The sequence below is a fragment of the Anopheles gambiae genome, chromosome 2 (genome assembly GCF_943734735.2).
Source record: "Anopheles gambiae chromosome 2, idAnoGambNW_F1_1, whole genome shotgun sequence".
In the NCBI taxonomy this organism is placed as follows: domain Eukaryota; kingdom Metazoa; phylum Arthropoda; class Insecta; order Diptera; family Culicidae; genus Anopheles; species Anopheles gambiae.
Window position 1 is genome coordinate 85,137,206 of NC_064601.1, and position 22,686 is coordinate 85,159,891.

Below are 22,686 nucleotides of genomic sequence, written 5' to 3' on the forward strand. Positions count from 1 at the left end.
CCACACCAAATTTAACCGAAAACCACACCGTTTGTTTCGGCCGTGTTTTGGGTGTATCATCATCAATTTTTCCACCAGCGGTTTCGCGATCAATTTATCAGCCGCAGCCGGTTAAGCCGCACGGTGATCGGCCGCCGTTTTGTGTGTGTGATCGGCCGGAAGAAGAGCAGGGGGCATTGGCATAAATTTAGCCTACTTTGGGGCCGGACGGCGCTTTTGGGAGCGCTTTTGTCGGCTCGCATCTCAGCTCGCACCCTGCCGCGAAAGGCTTTGGACCCTTTCAAGGCCAACCCTGCTGGACGTTTGGGGAGAACGTTAGCGACGTTGCAGGGGGGGACGGTAGCGGCATTTTAGGGCCTTGCTCGTTTTCTCGCACGAGCGATAAATCGCTCACAGCAGGAGCATGAGATGAAGGGAAAAGTAAGAGATAGAAAGAGAGAGAGAGAGTAGGTGGAGGACCAGTTTTTTTTTGCCTGCTTTGTGTCGTTTCGTTGATCAAACAAACAAACGATGAGAGCGGAAAAATTAGCTCCATTCCTTTCGGTACAATTTATGCAGATCACTTTGCGCTGTTTTGTTTTGATCGTCGCGTTTGGAGCATCCTTTCCCCGGACAGCCAACAACCCGGGGAAGATTTAATTTAAAGAGCATATAATTCCAGGATGATGATCATGATGATGATGGGCTGCTTACGAAAAAGGTTGTGTGGGAAGGAAAAGGGTATGCGAAAGGTTCGAGCGAACGTTTTATGACCGATTGTCGCTTCCTTTAGAAGTTTGCTAACACGCGCTGTGTTTGTTCGGGCTTGCCATTTAATTGGGAATGTATGGTTTATTGTAGTAATTCCAATTCCTGGATGATCGTTGCATGTCTTATACGATCATGGCAAAGGAGAAGAAGTCCACCAATTAGAAATACTTCACATCACGGACTGATGCCATAAAGCAAATTAATTTGACATTTTAAGCATCAACAAACTTATGGTTTAAGTATGTAACATTTGGAGGAATAACACAACTTCCCGAATGCATCTAAAATTGCCCAAACATCTCAATTTTACCCAAAAAGTCTCAGCAGAAGATGTTTTTATACTGGATTTAATTGAGCATTGAAGGAAAGGATTAAAGACACCAGAGTTCGCTTCTGTTCTCTTCAATCCTCTCCTTCAATGCTCAATTAAATCCAGTATAAAAACAATGTTCACCTAATGGGAGTCATTATTTGCACCCAACAAGCGGCCACAGCACCTTTAAACCCAAACGAAAAAACGGTGATGAATCGTTTGGCTCACGCGATTTATGGATTTAAAATGTCGGCAGCAATACAGGAAGCAAACCTCGATTAAATGACGTCTGCCGTTTGATTTTACCAGCGCACAACCACCATTTGGCCATTGACCGATGCGGCCGTTTATCTTCTGCCGATCACCGATCACTCGAGTCGCGATCGGTGGCGATCGTACCGCGCACACCAGTGCCGCCCGTTGAATGCAGATAAATGAGCGCCACCGGCAATTTCTTTCCCCCCCTCCGCACAGAATGTGTTGATTTAGAATCGATTTTTATCGTCTCTTCCCGCGGACGGAACCGGCCACGAGGACAGCATCGTCAACCGGGTATCGTACTCGTACTCGTTTGATGAGTTCCGAGATGGTGGACGGACCATCGAACCATCAATCATTCGTCAGCGCTTATCAGGCGCTTGATTTTTGCGCAGCTTCCTCTTACCATGGGGTGGTTTTTTTTTGGGACTTTTAGCTCGTTTTCTCATTCACCTGTTGGTTCGTTATGGACACTTTTTTTTTTTTGGTTAGTTTGTTGCTGTACGCATCTTTGTCAAGCTTTTCCGTGCACAGTTTGAAAGCACGAGACCTTGGAACGTTGCTGCAGGGTGACGGAAAGCGACAGCAAAGGTAAAAATAAACAAAACAGATTAAAAATACGGCGGAAGATCGGAGCAATCGGGCCACGAAAAAAAGGGAAATCAAATCAAGCCTTTACTTGCTGCTGGGGGAGCATAAATCAGGAGTGATAGAGAGAGAGATTAATGTTAGTCGGCCCGAAGCGACAGCTTTCGGCGTGATTTTCAAGGTTAGTAAGGTGGTCCCCGTTTTTTTTTTTTTTTTTTTTTTGAGACGGAATTAGTAGAACAATCAGCCACCACGTTTGCCTACCGGAAGCGGGATGCAGATTTACGTTGTAAACAACGCCCCGGGTGCTGATTAGCGACGGTGAGGGTAACACAGTTCTGATCATCTGATGAAGCGATCAATCTTTATTGTATAGAAATGCCTTTACAAGGTTTCTGTATGTCTGAAAGAAATGAAGATGAGTTCAATCGTACACAGCAAACACAAACAGGTAGCAACGGTGTGGTCACACTATAAATAATGCTCTGATTACGCTGCATACTAATGGTGGTTTATTACACCTCGTAGCATAGACACGATCGTACCTGTATCATATTTATGATTGTTAGTATTTAAATAAATTAGTCTACTATTTATCGCGCGATGAATTATTCATCGTGTTTCCGAAAACGCGTTTTGGAAAGCATCCTAACTTGGCGCAACCTTTGAAACGTGCGCGACGTTCCAGCACAGCGCTGCTCAGGCGATTGCATACTTTCAGGCGTTTTTGTCAGCTGCTCGAATGAGCGGACTCGAATTTCACTATGGACCAAATCAATGTGGCAGGTGCAAAATTGTACGTTCATTCTTTACCATTTCCTTTGCTTTATTCATTTTTGATGGCTAATTCGGTACAGTGGTATAAATATATTTAAAAAAATACCCTTGAAACCAAATTAAGTACCAAGTGGTGTTTTATTGATTTTTTTTCTTTCATATTACAACATCGTTAGTAGGAAAGGAACATGTGCCTTGACAAGAAAGTTGTACATTTGCTGTAAACTCGTTAAGCTACTCTCGATGAAATCTAATCTCATTAGAATCCCTGTCCCAACAACAACAAATAATCCTGTTGGCAGTGTGTTTCTGTGTTGGCACTGTTCGGTAAGGTGTAAAGTTCCGTTTATTTAGTTTTTTATGAATTTTAAGCTTTTCTATCTGAATAGAAGATCAAATCGATGTTTTACTGTATCGGAAAGAGTACGAGCAGTAATGCTGCTATCCCCTTCTAATAATTCTGGTTGCGCGTTCGAGTATTTATTTTCCCTATCCTAGTAAACAATACAATTAAGCGATATTATTGTGCAGTAGCTGTAAATTGTTGATTTCGTAAATCATTCATTCTCTGACTGTAGCTTAGCTCATACAGAGAAGGAAATTAAAAGAAGTTGAAACTTCACATTGATCATCAAGTGATATTTTATAAAAAAAAGTCATCCCGAAATAGAGCCTTCTCTTCAAAATACATCTTTCACTTTGTGGCACCTACGAATTGTATATCATCTACCTTTATCTGCATCAAATGTTTAGTTTTCCTGAGATTTATCGTTACATCAATCCACTCCACTCTCATCTACGGCACGGTACGGTAAGGCAATATTTAAAAACCTGAATTGTAAATGCAAAGTTGTAGTTAAATCTCATCAGAGTCCTTTTGTTGAGGTTTGGCGAGTTAAATTGTAAGGCTCCGCAGCATAGCAAAGAGTTGTTTCAGAAACAATATAGCCCAACTCCAACTGACCGTTTAACGGCGTACTTTCTTGTTGTCGCTGCTCTCAAAGTACATGTAGTCCTGCAAGTACATGAACAGACGTTAATATGGTCTCAATTTCCAGTAAGCTAACGCTACCACTTACAATCAAAAACAGTGCCCCGAGCATGGTGGCCTTCACCCTCACGTCCAGATCCATCGGGAAGTTGATGCCGAAGTTGTCCGCATCGGTAAAGTGCTCCTGCACGAAGCCGGTCCACTGCTTCGTCACCTTACCGACCTCGGTACCATCCTTGGTGAACACCTGGAGCATGATTCGTTGCAAAAAGTGTAACACACACATATTAACATCTACACATCATACGCTCACGACTCAGGAAACTTACGGCAAACTTGATATCGCTACACGGACACTGGCACACCGGGCCACGGATCGTTAGCACCGTTTCGTTGTTGCGGTCGCGTATGTCAAAGACGGGCCGGCAGAGGCTCCACTTCTGCACTACCGTGCCGATCACGTTGCCGGGCGGTGCCGACACCTCCAGCTTCTGCAGACAGCACGGAAAGCAGCAGGACTTGCAGCGCAGATCGCGGCGCAGATGCAGCACCTCGTTCTGGAAGTTGTCCATGATCTTGATGTCGAAGGGGCGGTCCGGGCCGCAGCACATGCGCGTGCAGCAGGTCGTGTCCTCCACCGCCCAGTACACCTTCTGCCCGAGCGTGTTCTTCACCGTGTACTTGTTGGCCGTCTCGAACCCGGTGAAGGCTTCCAGCAGCTCGACCTGCTGGTGCACCAGCAGCTGATCAACTGCTGTCAGGTATTCCAAGCCAGGCGGACAGTTGGGAATGCCCTGCGGTATAGGCATCCATCCAGCTATTTTGCAAGGGAGAAAAGTGAGAAAGATAAAGAGAGATTACAAATGAAGATCTCACGGTCACTTCTTGTTCAATTTCCCAGAACCAGCCAGAACCCTCCAGCACCTTCGCTCTTCGTCCGTTAGCAATCGCTCAAACTGTTGATCACGATCGTTTGCACACACTTCCTTCGGCTTTGCCTTCTCCGTGCGCTTCCCAAGCCGAACACTTCGCACAAAACGCCCACATTTGGCCAACTTTTGCTCCAGCACGTGCCAAACAACGATCACGAGACGGCGCGTTTGATACTGTTTCCGCTTTCCCTCATCGCGACGGGCTCGCGGCCGATCGCTTCCATCTGTCCCAGGTTCCTCGCTCACGCAAAGCCGATCGACCGAAACGCAGCTGGTAAAGTACTCCTGGGGCCGCTTCTTCGGTGTCATCCTGCGCGGAAGTCAGCACTGCAACTGGACTGACCGGTGTGGCGTGTGGCCACCGTACCGTAGAAAACTTTGCCCACACACATACGTCTGCTATCTAGGCGTGATTCTTCCACTCCATCCCCACGCGCTAGATTCACGTACGCATCTTATCTACCCGATGGTGTACCCCCTATTGCCGATTACACCGCGACCGCGACTGTGTCGGAAGGGATCGAGAGCCCGTTATCAATTGGCCTTTTTGAAACTGTTCGATTCGATGGAAGCGCTTTTGTGTTTTGCAAAACAAAAGGGGAGGTGTTGCTGAGTTTGTCTGTTAAAGGAAGGGCGTGCGACTTACTGACTTGCTGCTGACCGAGCACGGGCTGCATCTGCATGACGCCTGGCTGCGTCATGATCGGCATGCCGGCCATCTGCGGCACCGGCATGTAACCGGGCGGAGCTGGTGGTCCAGTGGCCTAATGGGAAAAATTGAAGATGTTGTTACAGTAGGAGCCAAACAATGCAAAAACTTAAGCGCATTGGTGTTGTAAGATTACCATTGGTGCCATTGGATACCCTTGTGGATTGGTCTGCGGTAGCAATGGATTGGCCGCCTCTTGGCCGAGGGTAGGGTATAAGGGGTTGGCCGGCGGTTGCTGCTGCTTCTCCTCCAGGGGAACCTTTTCCGGTGTGTCAGCCATTGTAATGCGCTCTGTAAATGGCAAGATGATGGAAGAAACTGATGAGAAGTGGAAATCGTTACCTAAAAATTATACAATGCTCATGTTATAGAAGTTGCAATAGCTTTGAAGCCTTTTAAAGTAGAATAGTTTTCTCTAAGTAGAAGATCCAGAGTAACTAAAATGCTTGTATTCTTCGGGAATATCATCATTCATTTGTGATCATAAAGATTCTCAAATAGTTTTAACACTTTTAAAATATAATAAGATAAATGTTTTTAGATTGGCTCAAAAGAGTGTAATACTGAAATATTGCAAACTGAAAAGCGATTTTACATCAATGTTTGGTACCTGTTGAGTTAAGTCTTACTTTAGTTGGCATTGAAGATCAGTATTGAATATTAACGATTCTTTGCTCGATTATTGCTGATTATATTAACTATTTGTGTACCGATCATGAGGCGACTGCGTGACCTAGTTGTACATGCGCTAGGTCGCGGCGAAGGCTGGACATTGTTTGATCCCCATCTGGACAACCGTCCCGAGCAAAAGATGTCTATACGGTTATCTAGTACAAATAAGTTCAGAAAGCAAGTATAACGCTGACATGACTGTGTAAGTTTATACACAAAGAAGTGCAAGAAGAAGAAGAAGATGGTGGACCTATTGTGTATTCCTATTCCAACCTCTTTCATTCCCGTATACCGGTACTAGCGGCATCCAATACTAGCGCCACCTGACGGAACACTTCAAAAATTCAAACTATGAACTCTGAGGTGAGGTGATTTGTGAGGTGGACAAAAACACTAATGATCATCATTAGGAATATGAGTGTGCCACTGTGGGCCACTGTTTCCACTACAGAGTGATACGGCAGATTAGCAACCCCTATTCAGCAGTCGTTGCATCATATTAACGTGAAGTGGTTCTCACGTGTGCACACTACAGGTTGCGCAATCTAGGCATCGTTAATAGTGTAGCTTCTTGATTCTACTTCAATATTCTTTACGAGTGATTGCTCAGCACGTTCACGATAGTTTGATCAAACAAACTAGATTTCTGACTGTAAGCAAAACCACTCTACTGTCTTTGGAGGTGTGTTTTGAGTAAAAAAAAGTTTAGAAATTAATAACCTTTATTGTAATGTTATGCTTTTACACCTTCGCAGTGCAACATTCTGAATGATTGTTGATGAAAAGAGACAACTTGTTTTGAATTTAATTCGTTTCGCCCACCGGCTTGATGATAACCTCGTGCACCTGCACATGAGGAGGCGTCCCGAGCGCATACAGAATCGCACTGACAACATCGTCCGTCTCCAGCATGGGCTTATCTTGAAACTGGTCACCCTCCGGGACCATCTCCGTCCGCACGATGCCCGGGCTGATGCTCTACGAGAAACGAAACCCAAACACAATTCTCAGTATCAGTTTTCGGGAGTACATTCACATCCGACAAAAATGCGCCCGGAAATTGCCACATACCGTAACCTTCACCCGCGTACCTTCGTTGCGCAGGTCATTGCGCAACGTTTCCGTTATCGCGGTAACGGCATACTTGGATGCACCGTAGATGTTTAGGTTCGGAAAGCCGATGTACTTGTGGCCGAGGATGCTGTTAATGTTCACGATATGGCCATCGATCGAGCGGCGCTTCATCGACTGGAATGCCTCGCGACTGCACAGCACCAGACCCATCACGTTCGTGTCCAGTACCGTGCGTAAGTCTGCCCCATTGCCCGCCGTCAGCAGCGTGCAGGTCAGTTTCGACACACCGGCATTGTTGATCAGCACGTCCACACCGCCAAACTGATGATCGATCAGCGCAAAAGCGTCCACTATCGATTGCTCACTGGTCACATCACAGCGGTGGGAGTGTATTCGGTGCGCCACTTCCGGTGGGACACTTTTCTTCAGCTCCAGAACACGCTCGGCACGGCGTGCCAGTCCGATCACAACCATGCCGGCGTTGGCTAGGGCTTTCACTGCGGTCGCACCAATGCCCGAGCTTGCACCGGTTACGATCGCCACCTTTCCGATCCAGCGGTCCATTGTGTAGACTATTGAGGCGAGTACTGTGCCTGAGGACTCAAATAGGGCGGTGTATTTATGGGTGCTCATGATGGATCTGATGTCATACGATGGGACAGGGGTGTAGTAGATATGTATCTACAGCTAATTTGCTTAACTGAAGGCGCTCGCTTCATGTACTTGAAATAAGCGATGTTTGCCGCGTTGAGATAGAGGAGACACGACAAAGGCGCTAAATGAGCCTACGTTCGTTAATGATTCCGCAGAGATGCGTTTTTGTTTCATGAATGGAACATTATTGAATAAATCGTTCAGTTATTATTATATTGAAAACTTAATTGATTGTGACATGATTTTAGGATATTATATTTGTTATAGAATACTCTAAGTCTTATGCTTAGTAGTATAATACTAATAATCACCTTTGCTAGACTTTAGTAGTCAGTATGGTGATCATCATACAATACCTTGACCGAGGAAATATCTACACTCAAATTTGACCCTCTATGTTCTAGAATACGGGTGAAACAATCAGACAGGAATGTATTTTTAAAACAAAGCATGGGTCAGCTCTTCCTTAAAATAGTGCTGAAAGCATGAATAAACAAATCGTTATGTAAACATCGGTAGCAAACATCTTCACATGTAGAACTAGCAACTAATTCCGCTCCAGGGTACTTAATCATTGCACAATGGGCGCTGGTCGTAGCAACTGGTGGTAAGAATGTTTAGTGAAAATCCATTATAATGTAGTTCAAATACCCTTGGTCGTGTAGTTTAAAATTATGTTTTCATCTTGCTCTTGCTTTAGGTAGTTTTTTAAGTTAAATTATTGTAACAATTTACTAACTTAGGTTGTTAAGTATCGAAAGCCTATGACTTTAGATGGTTTAAATGCCGTGTTATAGTATAATTACCATTTATCAACTGTTTATAAACCAAAATTTCACTCTAATTCTGTCGAGAAAATAAACTCCAAAATAAATGCAGTGTTTGATGCACAAAACAATGGTATCATTTATTATTTCGTAATAGATGAATAGTTTAGGAAATAAAAGTTATGCTAGAATTGATGCTATTTTGACCGTCAAAACATACAGCGTTTTCCAAGTTGCTTTCGAATGTAAACAAAATTATTCACCGCATCCAAGATGTTTTTCAAGAGCAATGAAGTGGTGTATTTGGTTCAAAATGAAATTTCAGTTTCAACATATGATTTTCAACACATAACAAAGAACTGTCAAATTCGATCCAGCTTGAGTCGTTTTGAAAATCATGCTGAAGAAATCAAATATTATTACGATTGAAATGAAATATCATATGGCATGTTGCACGCGGTGAATAACAATGTTTACATTCGAAACTGACTTGAAAAACCCTGTAAATTGTAATGTAATTGGTGAGAATCTATTTAGAAACAAAAAAAATATAATTCATCTAAACACGCATTCCAATTATCTATATTTTTTTTTATGAAGAGAAAGTTATTATTTCAATTTATATCTTGAACTTTAGTAATCAATATTTTTAAAATATTTCCATTGGATCAAAATTGTCACCTCATCCTATGGAAAAATTGTCATTCCCTTTTGACAGAAAAACTGTTATACAGGGATTTCCAAGTCACTTTCGAATGTGCACATAATTATTTACCACCTCCAAGATGTTTTTCAACAGCAGCCAAATGGTGCATTTGATTAAAAATGAAATTTCAGCTTTTACACATAATTTTAAATACACCACAGAGAACAGTCAAACACAATCTAGCTTAAGAAGTGTTGAAAATTATGTGGAAGAACTGAATCATTATTATGCTACAAATACAACATTTGAAAACTGTTGAAAAACATTTCACAAGCAATGAAAAAATTTGTAGACATTGGAAATTGGCTCGGAAAACGCAGAAAGGGTGTGGTTCTGTATTGTTAGGTCGGCAGACTGAAATATGTTTTGACATCGCATTAAAGTTATTATAAATAGACCCATTTTACCACAATCTATGATCATAATTTTAATAGATGATGCGATGGAGATAGCAGCTTTACAGAACGAATTTTTTATCTGAAGTTCATTGTTCTGTTGTTAGTTTTTTTTTACAGAAATAAAGTGCGACTGCATGGCCATTTTGCTCCATATTCCTCTACAGAATTTTACTTCATTGAATATCATCAAGATTTTCGTTGGTAAAATAAATGAAAGATACATTTCCTTTGAAAGATGCACACTGCCACTGGTAAATGTGTTGTTGTTTGAATGTCTGATACTGTTTACATTTACAGACGAAAGTACGTACTTGTTAAAATAATCGAAAAGAAAATGTAGAATTCATAAAAATGAAGATAGGAACAACATTTGTTCATGTTTGCATTAATATAATTTGTAGAAATTTTAGCAATTTAATACATTTTAATAGACAAAATGATTGCATACGGCTGAATAGTAGAGCTGTTTTCATAAATGTTGTTGTGATGCTGAGTATTTATTGACTAACGTACATTAAAACTGTATATCTACGATAATGTTGCTCCTTTTTGGACAATAATACGGCTAAGATTGTCTATACCAAGTTGCTACTGCTTCTAATACTGTTATCTCGTTGACCCTTTGTTATGTGCAACCGACTAGAAAATATAACAAAACAAAAACCAATAGCCGCTGAAGAATGCAAACGTTTGAATCAATGGCCCGAAACCACCACAGTTTCAATGTCAAGGGTGCGCAGCATAGCTACCAGAGGGTATATAAACCGACGCGTACGCTCAATCTTCGTACTCGTTCATTTTGCAACCGGTTAGAAGCCATTTTTTAGCATTTTCTCAACCACCCCAAGATCCCCATCCCCATCATGGACCGGTGGGTAGGTAAGGTAGCCGTTGTGACCGGTGCCAGCTCCGGCATTGGTGCCGCCACTGCCAAAGCCCTCGTACGTGCCGGCATGATTGTGGTCGGTCTAGCCCGGCGTGTAGAACGTATCGAAGCCCTGCGCAACGAGCTGCCAGCCAACGTTCCCGGCCAGCTGCATGCCATCCGGTGTGACGTCATGCGGGAGGAAGACATCCTTGCGGCGTACGCTCAAATCGAGCGCCAGTTCGGTGGTGTTGATGTGCAGATCAATAGTGCGGGGATTGCGCACCATACGGTGCGCATACTGCAGCCGAACAACACGCAACCATTGCGCGATATCGTGCATACGGATCTGCTCGGGCTGACCCTGTGCAGTCGTGAAGCGTACCTATCGATGCAGAAGCGCTCGGTCGACGGTCATATTGTGCATCTGAACAGCATTACCGGCCACTCGATACCACCGCTCAACACGCTCAACATCTATCCGGCCGTGAAGCACGGTGTGACGGCCCTGACGGAAACGATGCGCCAGGAGTTGCGTTTTGCGGGCAGCAAAGTTAAGGTTACGGTAAGATTGAACCATATTTGGAAGGGGTGTTTAAGTAGGGAGGATTTACGAAGAGTTAACGTTCATTTTTCAGAGCATTAGTCCAGGATTGACTAGGACGCCCATCAATCCCAACAGTGACACCTACACGGGACCGATCCTCGAGCCGGAAGACATTGCCGATGCGATACTGTACGCACTCGGAACGCCACCCCGTGTACAGATCCACGAGTTGACGATCAAACCAGTGGGTGAAGTAGAATGAGAAGAGTTACAAACTGAAGATCTGTTGGATCGCTCTCAAGAGGAAGCAATACACTATTGCCCAAATTTGTTGAAATAAACTTTCTAGAATGCTTCAAAACTATGCAATCCGCGTGTCAATACTGCTCTTTAAAGTTAATTTTATGCACTAAAATCAATTATACGATCTCTAAAAATATTGCAAAAAATAGGAAAAATCCTTAATCTATCCCTGAAGACATATGGAAACATGTTAAAATCGTCAAGTTCATCATCTTCTTCTTCTTCTTTTAGCACAACAACCGCTGTCGGTCAAGGCCTACCTGTACCCTCTAGTGAAGTGAGCTTGACTTTCAGTGACTTCTTGTTACCGTAGCAGGATAGTAGTCAAGTCCTACATATGGGGGCACGGTCTATTCGGGGCTTGAACCCATGACGGGCTTGTTGTTAAGTCGTTAGAGTTGACGACTGTACCACCAGACCGGCCCCGTCAAGTGCGTCAAGCTCATACCTTTCATTAAAATCGTGGAACCTCTTGCAAATCATTAGATTGATCTAGACGAGTTCTGTGACGAGGGATATTGATATATAAATTGATGAATTTCGTGGATTCCATGATGGCGCGTTAAAATTGAATGAAATATAATAGTGTGGGAGCATCTGTATGATTATTGGCAATAGGCGTAATATGAAAAAGCATTTCCTATTACTTTTCATCGCTGTTTGAGAGGCTCAAATCCTAAACGCGAACTTAGTTGCTTTACTTTGTACGGATTCTATTCGATTTAATCACACAATTTAGCGTGATCGGCAAACATAAGAACTCTAAGTTCTCCTAGTTATAAGTCCGATATCATTGATGTATGGCCCTAATAGCCACGGACCCAGGTTGCTCCCTTAGACACCCCAGAAGTGCCATACACGATGCTTAGATATGTTATTACGAATTGTATTCTAATACGAACGTTCGGTTAGTATTGTTTCAATTATTTCACATTTCAGAAGATCCTAGATTTTCTAAATTGGTAATAAAATTCAAAATGCGGTTAAGTTATGTCAGCTTTCAGCTTTTAGATAGGTGTAGATAACGTCGGCCTGACTCGAGATTCCCCAGAAGTTCAAAGGCTATAGATGCAGGGCCAGGTGTACGACTCCATGATAATTGAAAACACACGAATGTTTTCCCGTTTTGAAGATTGAAACTAAGGTATTAAATGTTTGTACATTTTGGCATGGAAGACAAAGCCTCAACCAACTAAAGGGCAGTGAAGTGTACTAGACGAATCTTTAAATTAATATCAATGCTAGTTAAGTCTAAATTAATAGAAATCATTCAAAACATAAACGTAATGCTTCCGTGATCTCTTCCTATTAACAATACCCCCGCTATAAAGTCCAACGAACTCGCCAAATTGGATAGTTTCAATTTGCTGCCCACTGCCACTGATCGCGCATATCTAAAACAACGCACTCACTGCATACTGGGCACGGTCAAATGGGTAGGTGAACGACGATAACAACGCAACCCCCTTCTCCTCCTCTTCCTCCTCCTCCCCATCGATAACAACAGTGATTAGATTGCATTACTCGGTAGTTTCGGCGTGTGTTCGGCTTTCTAAACGGTGTTCGTCTTCAAGTTCAAACTCCAACCAAACCGTGCATTGCAAAACAGTCGCAACTGAACCGCCGAAGGGTTTGTATCGCTTCTTTCGGCGTTATTGTACCGTACTTGTGTGGCCAGTAAGTGTCAAATAGAACATTCAAAACAATAGCACGATGGAACGCTGGCGTGGAAAGGTGGCCATTGTGACCGGTGCTAGCTCCGGCATTGGGGCAGCAACGGTGAAAGCTCTCGCCAGTGCCGGTATGATCACGTTCGGTTTGGCCCGCCGTGTCGAACGGGTGGAAGCACTGAAGGACGAGCTGCCGGAGGATGCCCGCGAGCGGCTGCACGCACTGCGCTGTGACGTTACGAAGGAGGAGGACATTTTGGCCGCCTTCCGGGAGGTCGAACAACGGTGCGGCGGTGTCGATGTGCTGATCAACAATGCCGGCGTGGCGCGATCGAGTGTCGGCGTGCTGGATGCGAAAAATACGCAGGAGTTGCGCGACGTGATCGACACGAATCTGGTCGGGTTGGCGCTGTGCAGCCGGGAGGCGTATCAATCGATGAAGAAACGGTCGGTCGATGGGCACATTGTGCACATTAACAGCATACTGGGACACAAGGTGATCCCGATGAACACGCTCAATGTGTATCCGGCCACCAAGTACGGTGTGACCGCGCTGACGGAGACGATGCGGCACGAGCTGCGAATGGCGGGGACGAAAATCAAAGTCACGGTAAGTTTGGTTGATTGCTCAAGGGCAGATGGGGGGAAACAATTGCTTGTGGTTTTTGCTTATCTTATCGCCGGGAGATATGAAAGGTGATGGCAATGAGCACATTGCTAGCGGTAAAGCAGGCTTCTTTTAAAAAACGCCTCAAGTTATGCAATATGTGTAACAAATTCACACTTTTAGAATAGAGATTTGAATCATTAACTCATTCTTTAAGGATTAATAAAAAAATCACATTATTTTACTAATTCATAGCGGTTCTACTCACTCTTTCTGTTTGTGCAAACTCAAATTTTTGGACTCAAATCACTAACCCTCTGCACTGGTTAATAATATTCGGCGAAGAGAGTGAGTTAGTAGAAAGTGTGAGTGATGAAAATATTTAAATTAGCTATTCGTGCGGATTTGAATCCTCGTATCCACTTCTAGGATTTATCTCACTCACTCACTCTTACTCAGTGTGCACAGCTTTATGCTGTTCCGTTATTATATTTTAACCTTTTATGAAACACTTCTTACAAACACCTTCACAGAGCAACCGATAATACTGAACGATCTTTTACTCTACTTTCTACCAGAGCATCAGTCCCGGTCTGGTAAGGACGGAGATCATCGGTGACAGTGGTGTGCTCAACGATATGCCCATACTCGAACCGGAAGACATCGCGAACGGCATTCTGTACGTGCTCGGCACCCCACCGCGTGTTCAGGTGCACGAGCTAATGATCAAACCGGTCGGTGAATCGCTCGGATAAGTCACCACGAACCGAAATTCGATGCAGCAATCGATCCCAGAAATAAAGAAATTGTTAATAAAATACCATTTGGTACATATTTCGGAATAATTAGTTCGGAACCAATATTAAACGAGATATGATGTTGAATTCATATGTTGAATGGATTGAATGATAGGCTTAAAGTGAGTCGTCACTTTACCTTATCGCACAGTAAGAAACAGCAAAAGCGAAACGTCACCACTCAAATAAACCCCCGTGAAGATAAGCAACGTCATCGTTTGAATGTGTGTAGCAAATGAAAACATTTCTACTACTAACAAACTCCCTGAACATGCAAAACCAGTACAACGACAGAAACACTTCAGTCTCGAACCGGCTTCCGAACGGAGCGGAACACACGCACGCGTTAACAGTCTGCTCATTCCTTCGTTTCTTATCAAAAAGCCCGTCACACAGCCATGGAACGCTGGCGTGGAAAGGTGGCCATTGTGACCGGTGCTAGCTCCGGCATTGGTGCAGTGACGGTGAAAGCCCTCGCCAACGCCGGTATGATCACGTTCGGTCTGGCTCGCCGTGTCGAACGAGTCGACGAGCTGAAGAAGGACCTTTCTGCCGAGGCAGCGGACCGGCTGCACAGTGTCCGGTGTGACGTTACGAAGGAGGAGGACATTTTGGCCGCCTTCCAGCTGGTGGAGGAAAAGTGTGGCGGTGTCGATGTGCTGATCAACAATGCCGGTCAGTTGAAGCGCGCGGTCAGTGTGCTGGATGCGGGCAATACGCAGATTATACGGGATGTGATCGATACGAACGTGGTCGGGTTGGCGCTGTGCAGCCGGGAAGCGTTCCAATCGATGAAGCGTCGCTCGGTCGATGGGCATATCGTGCACATTAACAGCATCCTTGGCCATACGGTTGCGACGACGGGCAAGCTTAACGTCTATCCGGCATCAAAGTTTGCGGTGACTGCGCTAACCGAAACGATGCGCCACGAGCTGAGGCTGGCGGGAACGAAAATCAAAGTCACGGTAAGTGGAAGGTGTGATGGGGAAGAACCAAACAGACAAACACAAACCATGGGTAGGGCGTACTTTATCTTATCACTGTGTGAAGAGTGCACCAGGGTGCAATAAGTGGCATCTCGTTAGGCTGGTTTCTACGGCAGTTTGTGCTAAAATGTGTAAAACAGTATGAAAACAGGGAAATTACCAAATTGAGGTCCCATATGAACCAAGGAACAGGTATCTTCCATTTACGTTTGTCTGACGATCAAAGAGATTGTTTGCTTTATGTCGAGGACCTCAAGATATTTCTTCCTGTGGCTTCGTCCAAAAACTGTTGTAATCTACAAACTCTGCTTAATATCTATACTGTTTGGTATCGATGAACAATGATCTTTTCCTTTGTCCACAAAGATTTCGTGGACAGTAAGTGTGGTGAGATTTCGTGTCAGCCTGGAGCAGATCCCGTTGTACAGACGCCAACTTCCTCTACTTATCTGACTGTCTATCCTGCTTATGAGTGCTTATGCACCAGCAAGATTAAGTAAGTTAGGTGGACCTAGACCAACTTCAACTCGCATGTTGATCACGTTATCAACAAAGATAACAAATAATTAGGACTCATTGTTGTGTTTGCGTACGAAATCAGAGATCCCAATCTGTCTCAAATCTCTATACTGGTGCTAAGTTCGATCTACTCTGGAATACGTCGCTTTTGTATGGTTTTGGTCAGGCTCACTTTCAACATTCATTAGGCCCCTCTTTCTTTTCCCAACCTTCTGTTGTTGCCTTCTTGGGTTACTCCCCCTTGAAGAACTATCTTTACACATCCGTTCAAAAAGATTCATCACAGGTCTCCTGTTAGTTGAAACTTGATGTTCTTCCTCTCCTATCCGACATCACTCTATATGACCCTTCTCGATGACTTCGTGACAGATCTCCCCATCCTGCCATACTCGCTGCGGTACGGAACAATCTCTCTGGAAGAGTCTTATCGGCCTTCAAAATTTGTTTCACCCGGTTTGCTTACAATGTCCCAGTGTCCTGCCTTCTTTTACATCTTCGTTACCTTTACCTCTCTCTTTTCCTCATAATCTGTACACACCTTTCTCCATCTCTACCGATCATTAGTAATACAAGGTTTCTTATGAGTTTTTGGTTATTTCCCGAAATTTGATGGATTCGTCTCACAGTTTATTAAGCGTCTTTCACACATTGTTCAATCATTTTCACGATTTATTAGCATCGTCCAAGCATTTTTGAAACAAAATTCAAAGCAATTAAACAACAAACAAAAATCCTAGCCATTCATAGCAACCAAAAAACCAGTAAGTAGCGCCATCTATTGTCGAGTGGCAATACTATCATCCCGTTTCTTCGTATTGTACATTTTCTACAAAATTAAGCAAATAAAACCCAAACCAACCGATTTGCACCACTTAACCTTGTGCTTCCTTTTGTCCCATACTCAACAGAGCATCAGCCCGGGACTGGTCAGAACGGAGATGCCGCCCAGTACGGTCTTTGCCGAGGAGCCCTGCCTCGAGCCGGAGGACATTGCGGATGCCGTTCTGTACGTGCTCGGGACACCGCCCCGGGTACAGATCCACGAGCTGACGATCAAACCGGTTGGTGAAAAGTAGGGGCAAAAGGGGCATATAAAATTATACACCCAAAAATGGCAATAAAACTCGACAGCGGAATAAATGGAATGTGTTTGTTGTGTTTTGTAAGTCACTATTGGTGTGCGAAATGTATTAGGATAAAAGCATGAATCGTTATCGAAAAGAATGACAGATTGATATCAGTTATCATTTAGAATGAGTCCTCCAAAATATTTAGACCAGTGCCTTGATGGATTAATTTCTAATCATCACAACCAGTACACAACACCGATAAGATATCATCCGTTCCCGAAAAAACGAGCTCCCTTCTAACAGCATTCCAAAATGGATCGTTGGACTGGCCGGGTGGCCGTCGTTACCGGTGCCAGCTCCGGTATTGGTGCGGCCGTAGTGCAAGCGCTCGCCAACGCGGGCATGATCGTGATCGGTCTGGCAAGGCGTGTCGAACGGGTGGAGGAACTGCGCCAACAGCTCTCCAAACAGGCCGCCCAACGGCTGCACGCGATCCGGTGTGATGTAACGCGGGAAGAAGATATAGTGGCCGCTTTCGACCAAATCGAGCAGCAGTACGGTGGTGTTGATGTGTTGATCAACAATGCTGGTATTGCGCGAGGTGGAATCAATCTGTTCACACCGGGCAATGCCGATCCGCTGCGTCAGGTACTCGATACGAACGTGATGGGTGTGGTGCTGTGCAGCCGCGAAGCGTTCCAATCGATGATGCGCCGCTCGGTCGATGGACACATCGTGCAGGTGAACAGTGTGGTAGGGCATACGGTGCCCGCGTTCGCTAGCTTCAACATCTATCCGGCGTCCAAGTTTGCAGTGACGGCGCTGACAGAATCGATGCGCCATGAGTTGCGGATAGAGGGAACGCGCATCAAAGTGACGGTAAGGAATGGTTTGACATGAAGAAGGGAAGATGAAGTGAGGTGATGATTACTTATCGGTTTGTTTTTTTCGTATTGCGGTCTTTTGGTAGAGTATTAGTCCGGGACTGGTCAGGACGGAGGCGGTCCCTAGTGAGCTGAAAACGGGCCAGACGCCAATACTGGAACCGGAGGATATTGCGGATGCCGTGCTGTACGTGCTGGGCACCCCGCCGAGGGTACAGGTCCATGAGCTTACCATTAGACCCGTTGGTGAAATGATGTGAAATGAAACATACAACGCTTCTAAATGAGACCATGCAAAAGTCAACTGGGTACTGGTAGGTGGTCTTCAAATAAAGAAATGAAGATTAAAGCAAGAAAAAAGCCTTTTGTCTGGAGTTTCTTAAGGAGAAATTGTTATTTTAAGCTATTTTCTTCCGGGCCTATAGTCATCTTCTTGAGTTCTGATGTTTATAATATTGTAGTTCCGGTCCTAACATAGGGTTATGCATTAGTTTTGGTTGTTTTTTGCAAGAATTATTGTATGCTTCCCCATTTTGTGGTGGGACGATGCCAGTAAATCCTAACACGAATGGAAAAAAAACTACAATCAACCAAAAAACGTTGGCAAACCCTGTAATAAAGTCATTCACAGCTCTTTCCCTTATCAGTCTGTGTCTGACCCTTGCGCTTTTGGTAGTGATGTCAAAATTCCATTTTATCGGAACGGAAAAATAGTCTCTTGAACGGAACGAATCTACCAAGTTCTTTGAACCAATTGCAATGGAAATAAAAAAAATCATCGCAAGATTTGTAAAGAGCTTAAAGTAATGTTGCTTGTATAATAATTATTTATAAACAAATTTCCTGTATCATTTGATGTTTACAAAGATAAACTAAAGTATACTTGACTGTAGGCTCACAATTATTCACGTGTGAGATCACGTCAGTCAGTCAGAAGTCAGACATGAGTGAGATATCAATTCTGAAATTTTCATGAATATCCTTCATAAGATTCGATACAGGAGATGAGCATAAAAAGAAGGTTTAATTACAATATAAAAAAACACAAAAAGCTCTCTCTCTCTCTCTCTCTCTTTCTCTCTCTCTCTCTCTCTCTCTCTCTATATATCTCTCTCTTTTTCTCTTTCTCTCTCTGACATGGTCCGGTCAACAATCATTCTCCAGGATGCTCGGTCTCTGGCTGCATCTTCCCATCCATGTAGACACCCGATCTCCGACAGGTCTCGCTTCACCTGATCCAGCCATCGAGTTCGCTGTGCTCCCCTGCGCCTTATGCCGAACTGGGGATCGCTGTCGAACACCTTCTTGGTGGGGGATGAGTCCGGCATCCTCATGACATGCCCAAGCTTTCGCCACCGTCAGGATGCTCGGTTCGTCGTACAGCTCAGCAAGTTCGTGGTTCATCCTTTTCCTTCTCGCTCCTCGAACCGAGCTCCAGGCTCGAAGTCTTATGGATCTCAGCAGTCGGTGATGCCCATAGTTTGCATGATTCCCCTGCACAATTCGTCTCCGGATTTCGCTGCTGATATCGTTGTCCGAAGTAACGACCGTTCCGAGATAGCAGAACTCCTTTACTACCTCGAGATTGTTGACGTCAACTAAAACACTGCTTCCCAGATGATCTGAGTCAGTCAGGATTGGAACGAACATCGACCTCAATTCCTTTCGATTATCCCTCTGGCGTGCCTCAAGTGAGTGTCTTGCGCCTTGTACTGTTTACCTTTTTTGTCAATGACGTCTGTTCTGTCCTCCCCAATGAATGTTTCCGGCTGTTTGCAAACGAGTTAAAATTGTACCTCCCGGTCTCCTCCTCCACTAATTATTGCAGCTACAATGTCGTCTTGATTGTTTCTCCACTTGTGGTTCATCCAGTGGTCTTTCGTCATCCCTTCCTAAATGCCACTTTATCTCCTTCTGTCGTTCTCTTAGTCCTATTCTTTTTAACTATGAATGTTGTGATACGTCTCTCCAAAGGGTATCATCGGTGAAAGGCTTAGGTGTATGGCTGGATGATTAAAAATAAAATATAAATAGAAAATCTACATTATTGGAACCTCAGCACTATAATTTCATTGAAGCAAAAGAACGATCCTAGTAGGTTCGGATCGATATTCCCCATCACTACTAGTTGCTTGTAGTCCATAATCGCTTGTAGTGGAGTGGCAATTTCGTGCTATTTCTCAGACTTTTTACCAAACAAAGACTTAATATGCTTAGCCATAGATACAATTATAAATAGAAAAATGACGCACCGTACACAAAACACATGTTTAGGAGGAAGCATATGCTACCCAGCATTGACGATCATTAGCAAGATCGCTGTTCAATGGGTGTTATACGCTCGATGTCGGTTCGTTTGATTTATTACTATGCGGCATTCAAGTGTCTCCATAATTAATGTTTCAACTGACTTAAGTTAAGAGCATTTTTCACTTTTCAAATGTTGAATATTTTCCAAAGAGGTATTGTTCTTTTGTTAATTCCTTCATTTGCTCTAGATTACTAATTGATTTATTGAACAATCATTTTAAAGTCTTCCCCTAATCTTAATGATCGAAAATTCTAAGAATCGTTCTCTTTAGACCGGCTCTATCGCGGAGAATTGTTCTACCGAAAACTGGCTTGCCCTCTTTATGTGTGTGTGTGTGTGTGAAGGTCAAGCCCCATAACTTTCATCACATTCCTCCTATTCCGCAGCGCCTTCGGTACGGTGCATCTGGTATTAATTTAACTTCTTAACCTCTCTCCCACCCCATGACCACCCCACACAAAAAAGCCATAAAGATAACCGGCACACAACGTTCACGCACAAAAAAAACCGTCCCACAATGCCAAACTGCCAAGTGGAAGCATCCCCTTACACGCTGGTTAGCTGGGGAAAGCAATGGGAGAGTGGGGGGGGGGGAAGAAAGGCGCAAAAAACAGCTCCATTCCCTCCGCCCGGCTGTACGCTCACTTAATTATGGGCCGCACACATTTTTACTTTCCTTTGCAGCTAGGAAGAAAAAAAAGCATACGTTTACTATGAGGACAACGACGTCATCGAGAGACCGGGTGGCAAGTGTGTGTGTCCAAGGCCACTGTGTGTTCCTCCCTGGGAGTGTTTTCACGGCTAAGAGAGAGACCGAGAGGGGTGGAAATAGTGTGGAAATTCTCCAATCGCAATGATTTGAGTTCCCCAACCGGGTGGGGTTTTTTTCGGAAAGCACGGAAAGGCACGCATAGGGTGTGGTTCCTTCTTTTTGGCACACCCCCCCCCCCCCCCTCCCCGTCTATGATATTCTAATGGGTGTGTGGATGGGTTGTGGCCATGTCTCGATAGTTGACGCGCGCATGAGACGGTCGTCATGAATTTTCCAACCGAATGAATCATCAATCAATCAATGGTTAGCCTTCACACTGTCTATTAGTTGGAGATCCAACGTTGGAGATTGTGATAATACACCAAGACTTGGAAAATTGCTAGGTTTTCATTTGTAAAATACATAAATGGTAGTTCATAGCATAATCATAAGATTAAAAACAAGATAAACAAGAAATTCATTTAAAAAAATACATAAAAAAGATAAAAAAGTCGAAATAACAGCAAACAAAGATCAAAATCGTTAAATCAACAATAAAAAAAACCAAATAAAATAGTAAATACCAAAAAGACACTGGAAAACACGGAAAAATACAAATAGAAGACCAAAAAAGTGAAGTAATAAATGAAAAAAGAAAATAGAATAGAAAATACAGCCACCACAATACGAAAATATAAGTAAATCAAACCAATCCATCTCACAGAATATACATCACAATAATTGGGAAGTCCGTTGCGAAAGGCACATCCAACGGCTAACAGGTCGTGGAGCATATCCAGCATCATCCATCTTTTGTGCACAATTCGTCCCTTCCCGGGCGTGAGACTAATGTAATTGTGTGTGTATGTGAACCGGTTCCGGCATTTGTTTCGGACGCTCGGCTCCAATGGAGTAGGAGTCCAAAAAGTGCACAGCAGTAAAAGAAGCAGCATTTGAGGCAACATTTTGCACGCTTATTGCCCACTCTTAAACTTGGGAAGAATATGTTTAAGACTAAGCGACCTAATAAAGACACTAAACTGTTCCCATTTTGATATTTATAAGACGAATTTCACTTACAATGAAGCTTGCATATTTAATTTGTGTTTAGTTCTTACATCAAACGTATGTTTTAGAAGAAAAGAAATCAAATTGTGGTAAAATAATTATAATAATGTCACTTCATTCACTTACCTTATGGAATTCACTCGCTCTCGTTTAGCACGCTTGACAAAGCTTTGTTAATGTTGCACTCGCGTCAATAAGTTTCAAATTTTTCCCACAAAAAAAAAAGTCTAATTTGGTCACACAATTTGGCCCCTTCATAAACACACACACACACAAAATGTTTCACCACCTACGCACTAACCTACACATGAACACAAAAAAGGCACAACACAGTATAGCTTCCTCAAATGCACAAGCTTTGATCGAAAAGCTGTGCATCCATCTATCCCCCGGGCATACGGAACAAAACACAACCAGCCGCCACTGCGCGATGTTCGTCTGCCGAAGCGCCACAGAACATTAATCGAAACGATGCGAAAACTCGCCGGCATGTCGCGCCGACACGTCGCGCAACCGGTTGAATAATGCTGCGAGGGGAGAGGGTGTGGAGGAAATGGGCAAAGAGTGGTCGAAAGAATTGGCAAAAAACAACTCCCGGCACTAAACAAATGCCTATGCTGGTATGATTTCACCACTACTACTACTACTATGTAATGTTACTACTACTACAAATGCAAGCAGGCAGAACTGTTTGCAAACGCCAATAGAAAACCCGGCTA

General features: G+C 43.8%; 5 protein-coding genes across 7 annotated transcripts; 3 read left to right on the forward strand and 2 right to left on the reverse strand.

Moving 5' to 3' along the window:
- Nucleotides 1-3,304: 3,304 nt before the first annotated feature.
- LOC1276187 (phospholipid scramblase 1) lies at nt 3,305-22,234 on the reverse strand. Of its 3 annotated transcripts, XM_001688614.2 has the most exons (6): nt 22,094-22,234; nt 5,455-5,609; nt 5,256-5,373; nt 4,007-4,494; nt 3,766-3,924; nt 3,305-3,701 (listed from the first exon to the last, which is right to left on the reverse strand). In XM_001688614.2, the coding sequence occupies exons 2-6, from the start codon at nt 5,596-5,598 to the stop codon at nt 3,654-3,656; spliced, it is 957 nt and encodes a 318-aa protein (XP_001688666.1). In that variant the 5' UTR covers nt 5,599-5,609; nt 22,094-22,234; the 3' UTR covers nt 3,305-3,653. The 3 variants fall into 3 exon arrangements, with proteins under 3 accessions (XP_001688666.1, XP_061501792.1, XP_315501.4); XM_061645808.1 differs by lacking the exons at nt 5,256-5,373; nt 5,455-5,609; nt 22,094-22,234 and adding an exon at nt 4,592-4,991; XM_315501.6 differs by lacking the exons at nt 5,256-5,373; nt 5,455-5,609; nt 22,094-22,234 and adding an exon at nt 4,602-4,987.
- On the reverse strand, nt 6,695-7,699 carry LOC1276182 (farnesol dehydrogenase). The gene is made up of 2 exons (XM_315496.5): nt 7,062-7,699; nt 6,695-6,968 (listed from the first exon to the last, which is right to left on the reverse strand). The coding sequence occupies exons 1-2, from the start codon at nt 7,695-7,697 to the stop codon at nt 6,795-6,797; spliced, it is 810 nt and encodes a 269-aa protein (XP_315496.5). The 5' UTR covers nt 7,698-7,699; the 3' UTR covers nt 6,695-6,794.
- LOC4576326 (uncharacterized short-chain type dehydrogenase/reductase y4vI) lies at nt 10,428-17,028 on the forward strand. Its single transcript, XM_001237674.2, has 6 exons — nt 10,428-11,019; nt 11,093-11,262; nt 13,014-13,584; nt 14,160-14,315; nt 14,732-15,343; nt 16,792-17,028. The coding sequence occupies exons 1-6, from the start codon at nt 10,453-10,455 to the stop codon at nt 16,957-16,959; spliced, it is 2,244 nt and encodes a 747-aa protein (XP_001237675.2). The 5' UTR covers nt 10,428-10,452; the 3' UTR covers nt 16,960-17,028.
- On the forward strand, nt 12,893-14,451 carry LOC3289985 (farnesol dehydrogenase). Its single transcript, XM_556135.4, has 2 exons — nt 12,893-13,584; nt 14,160-14,451. Exons 1-2 carry the CDS (start codon nt 13,018-13,020, stop codon nt 14,334-14,336), a joined length of 744 nt encoding a protein of 247 aa, XP_556135.4. The 5' UTR covers nt 12,893-13,017; the 3' UTR covers nt 14,337-14,451.
- On the forward strand, nt 17,249-18,180 carry LOC1276185 (farnesol dehydrogenase). The gene is made up of 2 exons (XM_315499.2): nt 17,249-17,832; nt 17,924-18,180. Exons 1-2 carry the CDS (start codon nt 17,266-17,268, stop codon nt 18,095-18,097), a joined length of 741 nt encoding a protein of 246 aa, XP_315499.2. The 5' UTR covers nt 17,249-17,265; the 3' UTR covers nt 18,098-18,180.
- Nucleotides 22,235-22,686: the final 452 nt, after the last annotated feature.

Bases quoted from the DNA above. Each gene is read 5' to 3' on its own strand.
- LOC1276187 (XM_001688614.2), bottom strand. From the start codon at position 5,598: ATGGCTGACACACCGGAAAAGGTTCCCCTGGAGGAGAAGCAGCAGCAA. The intron at 4,495-5,255 runs GTAAGTCGCACG...CTTGCAAAATAG, and splicing joins GCTCGGTCAGCAGCAAGTCA to CTGGATGGATGCCTATACCG. The intron at 3,702-3,765 runs GTAAGTGGTAGC...ATGTACTTGCAG, and splicing joins TCGGGGCACTGTTTTTGATT to GACTACATGTACTTTGAGAG.
- LOC1276182 (XM_315496.5), bottom strand. From the start codon at position 7,697: ATGAGCACCCATAAATACACCGCCCTATTTGAGTCCTCAGGCACAGTA. The intron at 6,969-7,061 runs GTATGTGGCAAT...CGTTTCTCGTAG, and splicing joins GTACGCGGGTGAAGGTTACG to AGCATCAGCCCGGGCATCGT.
- LOC4576326 (XM_001237674.2), top strand. From the start codon at position 10,453: ATGGACCGGTGGGTAGGTAAGGTAGCCGTTGTGACCGGTGCCAGCTCC. The intron at 11,263-13,013 runs AGAAGAGTTACA...TCAAAACAATAG, and splicing joins CCAGTGGGTGAAGTAGAATG to CACGATGGAACGCTGGCGTG. The intron at 15,344-16,791 runs GTAAGTGGAAGG...CATACTCAACAG, and splicing joins GAACGAAAATCAAAGTCACG to AGCATCAGCCCGGGACTGGT.
- LOC3289985 (XM_556135.4), top strand. From the start codon at position 13,018: ATGGAACGCTGGCGTGGAAAGGTGGCCATTGTGACCGGTGCTAGCTCC. The intron at 13,585-14,159 runs GTAAGTTTGGTT...ACTTTCTACCAG, and splicing joins GGACGAAAATCAAAGTCACG to AGCATCAGTCCCGGTCTGGT.
- LOC1276185 (XM_315499.2), top strand. From the start codon at position 17,266: ATGGATCGTTGGACTGGCCGGGTGGCCGTCGTTACCGGTGCCAGCTCC. The intron at 17,833-17,923 runs GTAAGGAATGGT...GTCTTTTGGTAG, and splicing joins GAACGCGCATCAAAGTGACG to AGTATTAGTCCGGGACTGGT.